Source organism: Xenopus laevis, chromosome 4L (assembly GCF_017654675.1).
Source record: "Xenopus laevis strain J_2021 chromosome 4L, Xenopus_laevis_v10.1, whole genome shotgun sequence".
Classification (NCBI taxonomy): Eukaryota; Metazoa; Chordata; class Amphibia; order Anura; family Pipidae; genus Xenopus; species Xenopus laevis.
Genome location: NC_054377.1, coordinates 39984367 through 39996809, shown reverse-complemented (window position 1 = coordinate 39996809; position 12443 = coordinate 39984367). Strand labels below are relative to the sequence as shown.

General features: G+C 38.8%; 1 protein-coding gene across 2 annotated transcripts; it reads right to left on the bottom strand.

Moving 5' to 3' along the window:
- Positions 1 to 312: 312 nt before the first annotated feature.
- On the bottom strand, positions 313 to 5721 carry LOC398156 (securin). 2 transcript variants are annotated; one of them, NM_001088514.1, is given in 7 exon segments: positions 313 to 436; positions 1382 to 1540; positions 3181 to 3253; positions 3606 to 3790; positions 4126 to 4207; positions 4210 to 4211; positions 5708 to 5721. In NM_001088514.1, coding segments are annotated over 5 exon segments (567 nt in total). In that variant the 5' UTR covers positions 4210 to 4211; positions 5708 to 5721; the 3' UTR covers positions 313 to 368.
- Positions 5722 to 12443: the final 6722 nt, after the last annotated feature.

Genomic DNA, 12443 nt, shown 5'->3' with positions numbered 1-12443 from the left:
AGTGTGAGGCTGATTAATTCGATCTTTCATAAGAATGCCATAGGTATTTCATCTATATAAAATATAAATTGGCAAAGTACAGTTTGTAATCACCCATTTTAGTTTTACATTGGGCCATGTGCTAACAAGATAAATGCCTAGTAGTGAATCTGACAATTAAGACAAAGGACAATATGAAAGGGCCGATTTATCCCCCACTTCAGTAATTTGGATGGAGAAGCTTTAGATGATGGTTGTCTTCCACTGGACCAACATGTTGGCATAATTTAAACAAAATGTGAACGCATTCAGGAAAGTACAAGACAGCTGAAGTTTTATTAAAAAAAATTTATTACACATTTTAAAAAACAAATTATAAAAAAACAAAGTCAATAGTCTTCAACAGGAGGCAAGTCCACAGTAATGTCATCTAATGCAGCAATAAATGGCAAGTAATCTGTAGAATATAAAATGGGGATGGAAATGAGCATTCTTGACACAACTATAAAATGCATTTTCCCCAAATGAAAAGCAAAGTCAGCCTCCAAAAACCAAACATCAGGGTGATGTGCTATGCATGTGTAAGGTGTCTAGGGATGCACCAAATCCACTAGACAATAACTATTCAGAATCTGTATACAAAATTAGGGGCAGGAAAGAAAGTGAAATATTCTTGATGATCATTTCCCTACCTGCAAATTTACATATGCAAATTAGGATTCAGTTTGGCCAGGCACAAGGATTGGGCTGAATCCAAATCCTGCTCAAAACCTCTGAATCCCGAACAGAATCCTGGATTTTGTGCATCCCTAATGTGCAATTTCTCCAGAACTGCCAGTGCAAACACTTGCCATGAAAACAGGAAGCAGCAATAAACTCAACCTGCACCTGATCTTAACCTGTGAAGAATTGCCATTATAGGACCAGCACCCACTGCTTTTGTGCCGATCTGGTTCTAGGACAGGGAATTTGTAAAGTGATACACCACAAAGGCAGATTAGTAATTAACAGATAATTACTACATGGCAGCACATAAACCAGTGCAGTTTGCATCAGAGTGTAATAATCAGCCCTGTAGCATCAGCTTATATTGCAGACAAACCTCACTTTCTGCTTGATAACTTGCAATGACCCCTAAGCTTATCTTCTCAACAGCTGCTCAGAGCCCACTGAACAGGTGTGTCAGACAATTTCCAAGATTGTGCCCCCTGTAACAAGTTTGAAGTCCTGGATCATTGCTATTAAGAAGCAGTTTTTCATGAAATTGTTGCATGTTTATAGGACAGTATTAGACCAATAATTTTGACTTCTGATTAATACTCATCACAAGGCTGAAATGCAATTGAGCTGGCATTAAAGTCTGACTGTAGAGTTTTAAAAGTAGTGGTATTAATCGACTAACCTGAAACCATGTTAAGTGACGGCATCTCCAGAGGACACAGCTGTATATCTGTCAAAGCATTAAACCTTGCAACTTCATTCTCATGAACTAGGAGTGAAACACCTGCTAGGCAAAGGTGACTGAGTTTATGGTCTTCTGGAACATCAAAGCTTTCAAAGTCTGTAAAGAAAAGAGCTCAAAATGAGATTACCATTTCACTAAAATAGCACTTTAAAATAATCTATGCAGATTTTATTTAAGAAGACTTAAATGCCTTGAAATCCTCACTGCAATGTAGTTTTATTTTTTTGTCAAGATAGGTCCAAAATGCAAACAGCTGCAATTCAACTGGGAGAAATGCTGTATCCTGCAGTACAGAAATATTTGCCTGGTAAATTTCAAAACTGCAGGGTGGAGGATTAAAAGTAAACTTTGCATGGGTTTAGTTTACCAAGTATCACCATGAATTCTGGCAGGACAGTGTGGAAGTCATAAGTTACTGTACAAAACTGCAGGTCAATATCAAAGTGTAGTCATGTTTAACCCAATGCAATTCAGATTGCCATTATGGCAGGCCCTGGTTCAATTTTAGGCAAAAATCAGATTTCAGTAACCCTGTAAATTCTCACATGCTAAAAGCAAAGCAGCCCTTTCATGAAGCCAACAAATCTGTTACTTCAGGGAGAGAATTTCACAGCTCACTTTAAAGGGATACTGTCATGGGAAAAAAATTCTCAAAATGAATCAGTTAATAGTGCTGCTCGAGCAGAATTCTGCACTGAAATCCATTTCTCAAAAGAGCAAACAGATTTTTTTATATGCAATTTTGAAATCTGACATGGGGCTAGACATTTTATCAATTTCCCAGCTGCCCCAAGTCATGTGCTCTGATAAACTTCAATCACTCTTTACAGCTGTACTGCAAGTTGGAGTGATATCACCCCCTCCCTTTCCCCCCCCCCCCCCCCCAGCAGGCAAACAAAAACAATGGGAAGGTAACCAGATAACAGCTCCCTAACACAAGATAACAGCTGCCTGGTAGATCTAAGAACAACACTCAATGGTAAAAACCCATGTCCCACTGAGACATTCAGTTACATTGAGAAGGAAAAACAGCAGCCTGCCAGAAAGCATTTCTCTCCTAAAGAGCAGGCACAAGTCACATGACCAGGGGCAGCTGGGAAATTGACAAAATGTCTAGCCCCATGTCAGATTTCAAAATTGAATATATAAAAATCTGTTTGCTCTTTTGAGAAATGGATTTCAGTGCAGAATTCTGCTGGAGTAGCACTATTAACTGATGTGTTTTGAAAAAAACATGTTTTCCCATGACAGGATCCCTTTAAGGGTTTAAGCACACTGGCAGATTCGGGGAGATTTAGTTGCCTGGCGACTAATCACCTCTTCTGCAGGGCAACAAGCTCCCGAACTGCCTTCCCCCTGCCTGCTATAAAAACAAAAACGCCAGTGCCAAGATATAACTAAATTATATTTGAAGTGAAACTAGCCTATTTGGGTTCATATGGATTTACTAGACATAAGGTACGACTATCCAAATTACAGAAAAGATCAGTTATCTGGAAAATACCAGGACCCCAAATATTCTGGATAACAGGTCCCATACCAGTACCTCCTTTTTGGCTAATCAAATATTTGATGCAAACAAGTAAAGACCACTGCATGAAGGTAATATGTTCAGTAGCATCTCATCTATTCTGGCAGCTAGTAAATGCAAGCAAGTTTACATACCTATACAGAAGGCAAAATGCTTAAGATACCCATAGTGATCCACACTAATTCCATACTGCAGAAAGACTTACCTAAAGGATTATAAGGGACGAAGTGCTCAATTTCAGGATACAAGTCTTTAACAGGTTGCTTTGAAGAACAGACCTACAGAGAGGATTTTTTTTAAGTTAAGTGAGAACACTAAACCACACCAAAGTTCTAGGCTATGATAGACCTAGGCATTGAAGTCTTGACCAGCACACTATAGGAATAACGGCAACCTTTGGTAGGCTAAACTCCAAAGATGCACTAGTAATTCTTTTGCATGCTTTGACAAAGGTATTCATAGTCTCCATGTAGAAACAGAAAAAGGTACAACTCTTTGTTACTGTAACATAGCACTGATTTCAAATAATTAACCAACTTCAGTGTGAAGTAGGGGCAAATTTTTTATTGGCCTATAATTTTAAGCATCCGTATAAAGGCATTTATATATATATAAAAAAAAAAAAGTTACCTTTTTGCCGATGGGTACAGTGCTTTTCTGTTTAAGGTCACTTTTTTGTGCAGTTGCTGCCGTCTTTGGCAAGATCTGCTTGTTTACATTTCCCAGAGCTTTTCTGGAAGGCTTGGATACCATCTCAGATTTACCAAACACTTTACCTGGGAGCGATGCCACAGCCTTTCTGGACTGAGTCTTTGCTGTTGAAACAATAATCAGATAGGATTCCTTATTTGCTTTCAAACACAAAGCTACAGCTGAAGGTGTAAAATCAATTGTGCAAATAGACAAAAGCCTTAACATTAAACATAACATTTATAGTTCTCAAATGTACAAACATTTATGTATTAACCATGTTGCACCAAAGATATGCAAATGAATCTCAATTTAATTCATTTTGAGAGTGTTGGGCCTGAAAGCTAGTCTCTGTGGCTATCAAGTACACTGATTGCACAGCCAGATTAACATTTATTTTCTTATTAACTGAAGCATGCACATCAGAGTGCTACAGAAGTACAAGTAGCAAGATACTTACAGCTCAGGAACATTCCACGATCTTTATGCAACGCACTGCCAACATCTCCATTTTCTTGATCAACAAACACTACTGTTGCCATCTTGCTGAAAGAATAAAGTACAGCAAGTTGTGATCTAATGTTTTAACATTTACAGAAAATGATACAAAGTGCCTCACCTACAAAATCCACAAAAAGTTAAATGACAATGGAGGTTTAGACAATCAGCGGCAAAGGTGACCAGTTCCATTAGTTTTAAATAAGCATTTCACCTTTACATGAACTTTTAGTATGGACAGAGTTCCAAAACAAATTAAATCACAGGGCTTTTTTTTTATTCAGTTAAACAGGCCAACATAGTTACCAATGCACCAGTTGTCCTGCATAATTGACTTAACTGATCAAATTACCCTGTCAAGCAAGCATTGAATGACTAGACTATGAATAGGAGGGCCAGAAAATAAAAGAAGAATAACAACAAGCAGCAACAATTAAGTGTAGCTTAACAGAGCATTTGCTTTTAGGTGGGGTCAGTGACCACCATTTGAAAGTTAGAAAAAGTCATAAGAAAGGCAACCTTAAAGGCAAAATCACCACTTAAAAACAATTTAAGGCGATACAAGCATTAAAAGTAATGCAAAGTGGATTGTGGCAGGGACCTCACCAAATACAACCCAATCTCACAAATAGGAATATCAGTAACAAAAAGCCGTTTCCAAAACACTGCTTTGTATGCGACAACAGCTTATGGGAAAGACCAGACAGTGCAATCACCTTCTTTCAAAGGTGTCTTGGTGCATATTTATTATGCTATGTAAAAAGCAGCAGATCATATACCAACAGTATTCGCAACAATTTTACATGTTTTTTTCTTAAGTGTGACTTCCGCCTGAAGCAATGTAAAATAACAGCAGTAAATCTGGTGTTCACATGGCATAAGATTACACAGCTTTTTTGGCAAATATCTACACAACATATGCCCCTTAGACTCAAGCATGGGCAGCACAGCATCAGTTGTACTGAGCATTAGTAAGTCTACATTGAGAAGGCAGTTAAGGCACACCACTGTTTTTCTCAAGGACTGTTTTTTGCTGAATGTCACACCAAGGCAGGCACAGTTTGAATTCACATGTTGGAGGGGCTATTCTTGTACCCTCAGCAAGTCTAGGTTTCCTCTTTAAGAGCACTCAAATAACGCATTGTTTGTGTAGAAAAATATAGGTAACGTGGAACATGCACTTTTCTTTTTCCGTTGTTGCTCGATATCAATCAAGCCGAGCAGGGTAAATGTAGACAAAATATTTGGTCACGTGAGCCCCCTCGCATAACTACAATGAAGTAACACACCCCAGCACAACAAACACTGTCACATCACACCTGTACCAACTACCAAGACGTAGAAAGTTCACACAACAGGGCACTGGTCTTGGGACTAGTTTGGAAGGGTACACAATACTTAAGTAACGCAAAATAATTCAAAGTGTTCCCGAATACCTCTAACGTTTTGCAGTCAAGAAACCGCTGCAACCGGGCCGAAAACTGAGTAATCGAACGCCAATAGACACCCCCCCACCAAAGCTGATCACCCCTATCATCACTCACCTGAAAATCTGCTCACAATAACTAGACCTAGCACAATCCGGTCCCGCGGCTTTTAAACACAAAGCTGTTCTTCCATTGGCCGAAGACAGCGCTAATATTATTGGTTGACGAGTAAAGCTCCCGCCCTTTTACAACATTAACTGCCGAGATCGTGAGTGACTGATGGAGACGGAAGTGTGTTATAGGAATGCAGAGAGCGGGGTTTTGCCCCACTTTGGCTGCAATGCAAGATTTCAGTAGCATTCTCTAGAAATGTACATTTTAGTTGATACGAATGTTTTGCAACTTTTTTTTAGTTTGCTTGCTTTATGAGTTTCAATATATACAGTAGCAAACTACAGTTTATGAATAAAAAAAAAATCTCTGAACCGCCATTATTAATAATCCCATAAGTATGACAAAAATTGAAGTAATGACTATTACTACTTTCCATTATGAAATCATGAAATCTGGTTGTAGGGTTACCAACACACAATCATACAATTAATTTGGATACATGCTGAAAGCTCACTCTCTGGGTATGTCTATGTAAGTAAACCTTCCTTTATCGTCCACTTGATTTATAGCTTCCCCTGACTAATAGCTTCAATAACTTACACTATACGGTCCCAGTTCTGGGATATTTTCAGTCCACTTTTGCTTGACTTTGTTAAGAGTAGAGGGATTAGCCCCCATCAATATGACATAGCACTTTCTGTAGGTCTTGCTTCCTTAGATATTTCTCTAAACTAGTTTCAGTTATCTGAAAGGGCCTTGAGGGAAATTGTGATCTGAATGCTTGTCACATCTGTAAGTATGAAAAGTGCATTTTGGGCAAAATTGGGTAGTCGTTCCTAAGGACCTGGAACTGTTTGCATTGCCCTTCGACAGTGATATCTGCCAAGATCTTGATTCCTACACTCTCCCATGAGGCTATGTCTGTTGCACAGTGGAAGTGTGGCAGCAGGACCGGATTTAAATAGCTGGTGCCCCTATGCCCGCTGAAGTTCATCACCTCCATCCCCTCCTCTTTATTTGCACAAATTTTCATCATCGGGACCGGAGCAATGGGGATTGGTGCACAGGACATTTTAAAAACTATTGTATCTCCTGTGTTTCTGAACCAATGTGGGTGTGGTTGGTCAACATGCCGCCCCCTAAAATCCTGCCACCCTAAGCCCGGGCCTTGGTGGCCTTTCCAAAAATCCGAGCCTGTGTGGCAGGTGTTTGTTTCTCCACAGTGGGGTCCATTTTGACCATACCTGCTTGTTGCCCTGGGCTATTTTTAGTTATTTCTCAAAAGAATCCACCACAGTTCTCTTAGGAATGATCGTCTTATAGCGGGGAGGTATACCTCTATATGGTACATGGGCTAATGCTTCTAGGGAACCTATTACCGTGGCCTCCAGTATTTATCTAGTGTATGGGAAAAAAACATGTGAAAGTTGGGTAGTGCTAGCCCACCTCTGTTTGCTGGGGCTTGTAAAGTTGAGAAGGCAAGACTTGGTCTTTCATCATGCCATAGAAAACCCCTTAACTTATCATTCTAAAAAGCCTTGCGGGGGGGGGCTTTAAATGTGGACACAACTTGCTTAATTGATTTAATTAATTTATTAAAAATTACTTTAATTTCTAAAGTAGGTACCTCAAGTCACCTTGTCTTTTCTCGACTGCAAGCTCTCTACAGAAACCACTTCAGCTCATTGTTATCATTATCTGTAACTTTGGGGTTTGAGTTTTTTCCCAGTGTGCTGCTATAAGGGTTATTTCAGTTGTAAGGATGTGAGTGGGCAATTTGCATGATGGTTTTGTGTTCTGGCTCTCAGTTTCATGCAAATGTGTGTGGTCCAAAATCCCTGGGCCACTTTGCAGGTCCACTGGATGTGCATGAATGACCCTTATTCCCGAACCCTCTGAAGCAAACTGACAGATCTGGTTTGCCAATGAGTCTTCATATGTGCAGTGGGAGTATAATATCATCAGTATATAATTTAACAGGACCTTTCACTAGAGACTGCACAAATACATGGTTTAATGGCTGTGGTCCAATTGAAAGCCACATTATTAAAGGAATGTACAGGATACATTTAATGGTATCTTGGGTGTTCTTAAAGGGATACTGTCATGGGAAAACATTTTTTTTTCAAAATGAATCAGTTAATAGTGCTGCTCCAGCAGAATTCTAAACTGAAATCCATTTCTCAAAAGAGCAAACAGATTTTTTTATATTCAATTTTGAAATCTGACATGGGGCTAGACATTTTGTCAATTTCCCAGCTGCCCCTGGTCATGTGACTTGTGCCTGCACTTTAGGAGAGAAATACTTTCTGGCAGGCTGCTGTTTTTCATTCTCAATGTAACTGAATGTGTCTCAGTTGGACATGGGTTTTTACTATTGAGTGTTGTTCTTCGATCTACCAGGCAGCTGTTATCTTGTGTTAGGGAGCTGCTATCTGGTTACCTTCCCATTGTTCTTTTGTTTGGCTGCTGGGGGGGGGGGGAAGGGAGGGGGGTGATATCACTCCAACTTGCAGTTCAGCAGTAAAGAGTGATTGAAGATTATCAGAGCACAAGTCACATGACTTGGGGCAGCTGGGAAATTGACAATATGTCTAGCCCCATGTCAGATTTCAAAATTCAATATAAAAAAATCTGTTTGCTCTTTTGAGAAATGGATTTCAGTGCAGAATTCTGCTGGAGCAGCACTTTTAACTGATTCATTTTGAAAAAAAATTTTTTCCCCATGACAGTATCCCTTTAAGTATGGGAAACAATCCCAAACCCAATGCCAAAATAACGCAAGTGCCTAAAAACAAAAAAGTGAATGTCTGCATTGGCGTAGTCAAAGCCCTAATCTCAATCCATGTAGGAAATTGTGAGACTATTTGAAAAATGAGGTGTATAAGCAGCAGGAAAAATGCATTTACCCCCCCCAACTCCCTATGTACAAAAGCCCCCCTCAATGCAAAATCTATCACATAGGCCTAGGTCCAACGGTGCATGGTCCCACAAAGAACCATGAAAATGATCGTAAGGGACAGAAGATGGTACATGTGCTGCTCTGCATTTTTATCTCAGGTTTTGAAATAGAAGCACTTTTCTATGTTATAGACTGTGCGGTTAGGTAGAGGGGGCCTATGGAAGGCAGTTGAGAGTGAATTTTGTATGTAGGGAGTTTAGTTCTCCTTCAAAATGTCAGGGCTGAATACTTTCATCAAGATCATATTTTAATAAACATATCATAAAGAACACTTTTGGTAGGATTTGTATTTCAAGAAAATGAGGGATGAGTACATTTGCAAGACACTGTATTTTAATAGATAAAATGATCTAACTAAAGTGTGCCTGAATATCTCCAAATAGGTTCAGAACCAACATGTTGAACACCCCACATAAAATGTATGTGCCCACTGAAGGCTTGCCTTTTGTTAATATGGAGGTGTTATGGAATGGAACGATTTATGTTACCCATCCTATCATAAACATAACTTTCATACACATAAAGTAAGAACACCTGTCTCTCTGGAATACTGGAAGTATTGTAAGCAGAAAAAATTAGAGCCGCTGTTGACTTTTCAGGAAATTCAGACTTTATTGATAGGTGAGAAAAAGTCATTTAGTGACTTGCTATGTGCATAGGAAGTTCATAAAACCCCAGATTGTGCTATTCAACTCTGCACTGTTGTATTGATAGACAATGATAAATGCACTGAAGTGTATGCATGTTATACTCAAAGAATAAACTTCCACAAAAAAACAGGAAAAGAAAGCCAAACCACTACTCATACTTTATTTAAAAAGCTATGTATACAAAAACAATAAAATACATATATGATACAAAATAATACATTTTGAGATTTAAAGGAGAAGTAAAGCTTAACTAAAGAAGTAGGCTGTGCAAAATAAAAAATGTTTCTAATACAGTTAGTTAGGCAAAAATGTAATGTATAAAGGCTGGAGTGACTGGATGTCTAACATAATAGCCAGAACACTACTTCCTGCTTTTCAGCTCTCTTGGTTATACTGACTGATTACTCTGGTTACCATGCAGTAACCAATTAGAGACTTGGGGGGGGCACATGGGTCATATCTGTTGCTTTTGAATCTGAGCTGAATGCTGAGGATCAATTGCAAACTCACTGAAAGATATGTACCATGTGGCCCCCCTTTAAGTCACTGACTAGCTCTGAGTTATAGAGCTGCAAACAGGAAGTAGTGTTCTGGCTATTATGTTAGACATCCAGTCACTCGAGCCTTTATACATTACATTTTTGGCTAACTAACTATATTAGAAACATTTTTTATTTTGCACAGCCTATCTATTTATACAGTTTTTATTTTCAAGCTGAACTGTTACTTTAAAGGGTCATGAACAAAGAGTGCATCATCCTTACTTAGCATGCTGCTTGCTTGATGAATGGCTTGGGTGACGGACATAGGCAATTAATATTGCACTGGGGGAAGGAACCCTTTTCTGTATCTTGTGCCTCATAGACCAATAATTATTTTAGTGTTAGCATGATGTTTATTATGTCTATGTTTGGCACTTCGGAACTGTGCATAAGAAGGACAGCAAATTTGTGCACTGTTCCCCCTTTAAAAATTGTTCCATCATTACAGCACTAAGGGATAAGTAAGGGCCAGGATGGGAGATGTCTACATGTAACTTCCAGCAAGAGTTGAGTTGCAAAAATTCATAATCCGCACATCACCAGTGAGCAACTCATTTAACAAGAAATGACCTTCATAATGCTTGAAATAAAAAAATACCAAAACCAGGCGCTTAAAGTGGACCTGTCACCTACACATAAAAAACTGCATAATGAAAGTCCTTTGCAAATTAAATATGAAACCACAAAAAAATTTTTCATTAAAACATCCATACCTGTTATAAAGGTGTTTAAATATCTAAACTGTCAATCAAATATTACCTGCCCCTCCTCTATGCCCGTGGCATAGAGGAGGGGCAGTCAATTACTTTCACTTTCCATTCAGCACTTCCTACATGTCACTGCTCTCCCCACATTACCCCTTCCCTCCTCAGGCTCTATAATTGTGTAGGGCACTGCACATGGACATTAGGTCCCTCATTCTGGTTCATACACAAGATTTTGGGGTGATACACAATTTCCCTTAATAACCGTGTCCACAAAATGGCAGCTGCCTGCTTGCTGTGATTCTATAATTCCAAGACAGAAGGAAACAAAATTTAAATAATAAATACAGTGTAAGTAAAGTTTATTTTGCTCAACTAACATGATAGAAAATAATTTGAAATCATTTCTTAGGGTGACAGGTCCCCTTTAAAGGAACAGTTCAGTGTAAAAATAAAAACTGGGTAAATAGGCTGTACAAAATAAAAAATGTTTCTAATTTAGTTAGTTTAGTTAGCCAAAAATGTAATGTATAAAGGCTGGAGTGACTGGATGTCTAACAGAACACAACTTCTCTACCTCTGAGTTAGTCAGCGACTTTACGGGGGCGGGGACACATGGGACATAATAGTTCAGTGAGTTTTCGATTGATCCTTAGGATGCAGCTCAAACAGTTATGACCGATGTGACCCCCCCCCCAATCAAGTCACTGACTGAGTGGAAACCAAGAAAGCTGCAAAGCAAGAAGTTCTGGCTATTATGTTAGACATCCAGCCACTCTAGCCTTTATAAATTACATTTTTGACTTACTAACTATAAAAAAAAAATTATTTTGCAAAGCCTATCTATTTATCCAGTTTTTATTTTTATACTGAATAATTCCTTTAAGTTACTCAATAACAATATATATGATATTTTTATAAGTAAATAAAGAAATATTTTAAGATCAGTATAAATACTAATACATAACACATGGCTCTATGCGCCCTAATGTTTTCTATTAACCTCTGAATGCTTTTAATACAATATGAGATTTCTATAAAACCCCCTATGTACTCTATAAAACTGCGCTTGCTCCATGTTTCCAACTACTTCCTGAACTAAACAAGGGGTTTGTACCAGTTACACGACCGATGCCTGTTCCACTTGCTTCTGTCCCAACTGAAGCTCATGCCAATGAATACATACAAAGATTGTGGAAATAAACAGGTTTCAAAACTGCAGAAGCTGTGCTGCAAGGTTTATTCACACGACATGTTTTGAGCTTCTTGGCTTTTTTCAAGTCTTTTTTTCCACTTGAAAAAGAGCCAAAAAGCTCGAAACATGTTGGGGCTGATTCACTAAGGGTCGAATATCGAGGGTTAATTAACCCTCGATATTCGACTGGGAATTGAAATCCTTCGACTTCGAATATCGAAGTCGAAGGATTTAGCGCAGATAGTTCGATCGAACGATCGAAGGATTATTCCTTCGATCGAACGATTATTCCTTCGATCGAACGATTAAATCCTTCGAATCGAACGTTTCGAAGGATTTAAATCCAACGATCGAAGGAATATCCTTCGATGAAAAAAACTTAGGAAAGCCTATGGGGACCTTCCCCATAGGCTAACATTGACTTCGGTAGCTTTTAGATGCCGAAATAGGGGGTCGAAGTTTTTTTTAAAGAGACAGTACTTCGACTATCGAATGGTCGAATAGTCGAACGATTTTTACTACGAATCCTTCGATTTGAAGTCGTAGTCGAAGGTCGAAGTAGCCCATTCGATGGTCGAAGTAGCCCAAAAAAACCTTCGAAATTCGAAGTTTTTTTTACTTCGAATCCTTTACTCGAAGTTAGTGAATCGGCCCCAACGTTGTGTGAATAAGCTTTGCAGCACAGC

Coding starts and splice junctions, on each gene's coding strand:
- LOC398156 (XM_018256533.2), bottom strand. CDS start 4,207: ATGGCAACAGTAGTGTTTGTTGATCAAGAAAATGGAGATGTTGGCAGT. Junction 3,254..3,605: donor CTGTACCCATCGGCAAAAAG/GTAACTTTTTTT, acceptor TCCTCTCTGTAG/GTCTGTTCTTCAAAGCAACC. Junction 437..1,381: donor GTCACTTAACATGGTTTCAG/GTTAGTCGATTA, acceptor TATATTCTACAG/ATTACTTGCCATTTATTGCT.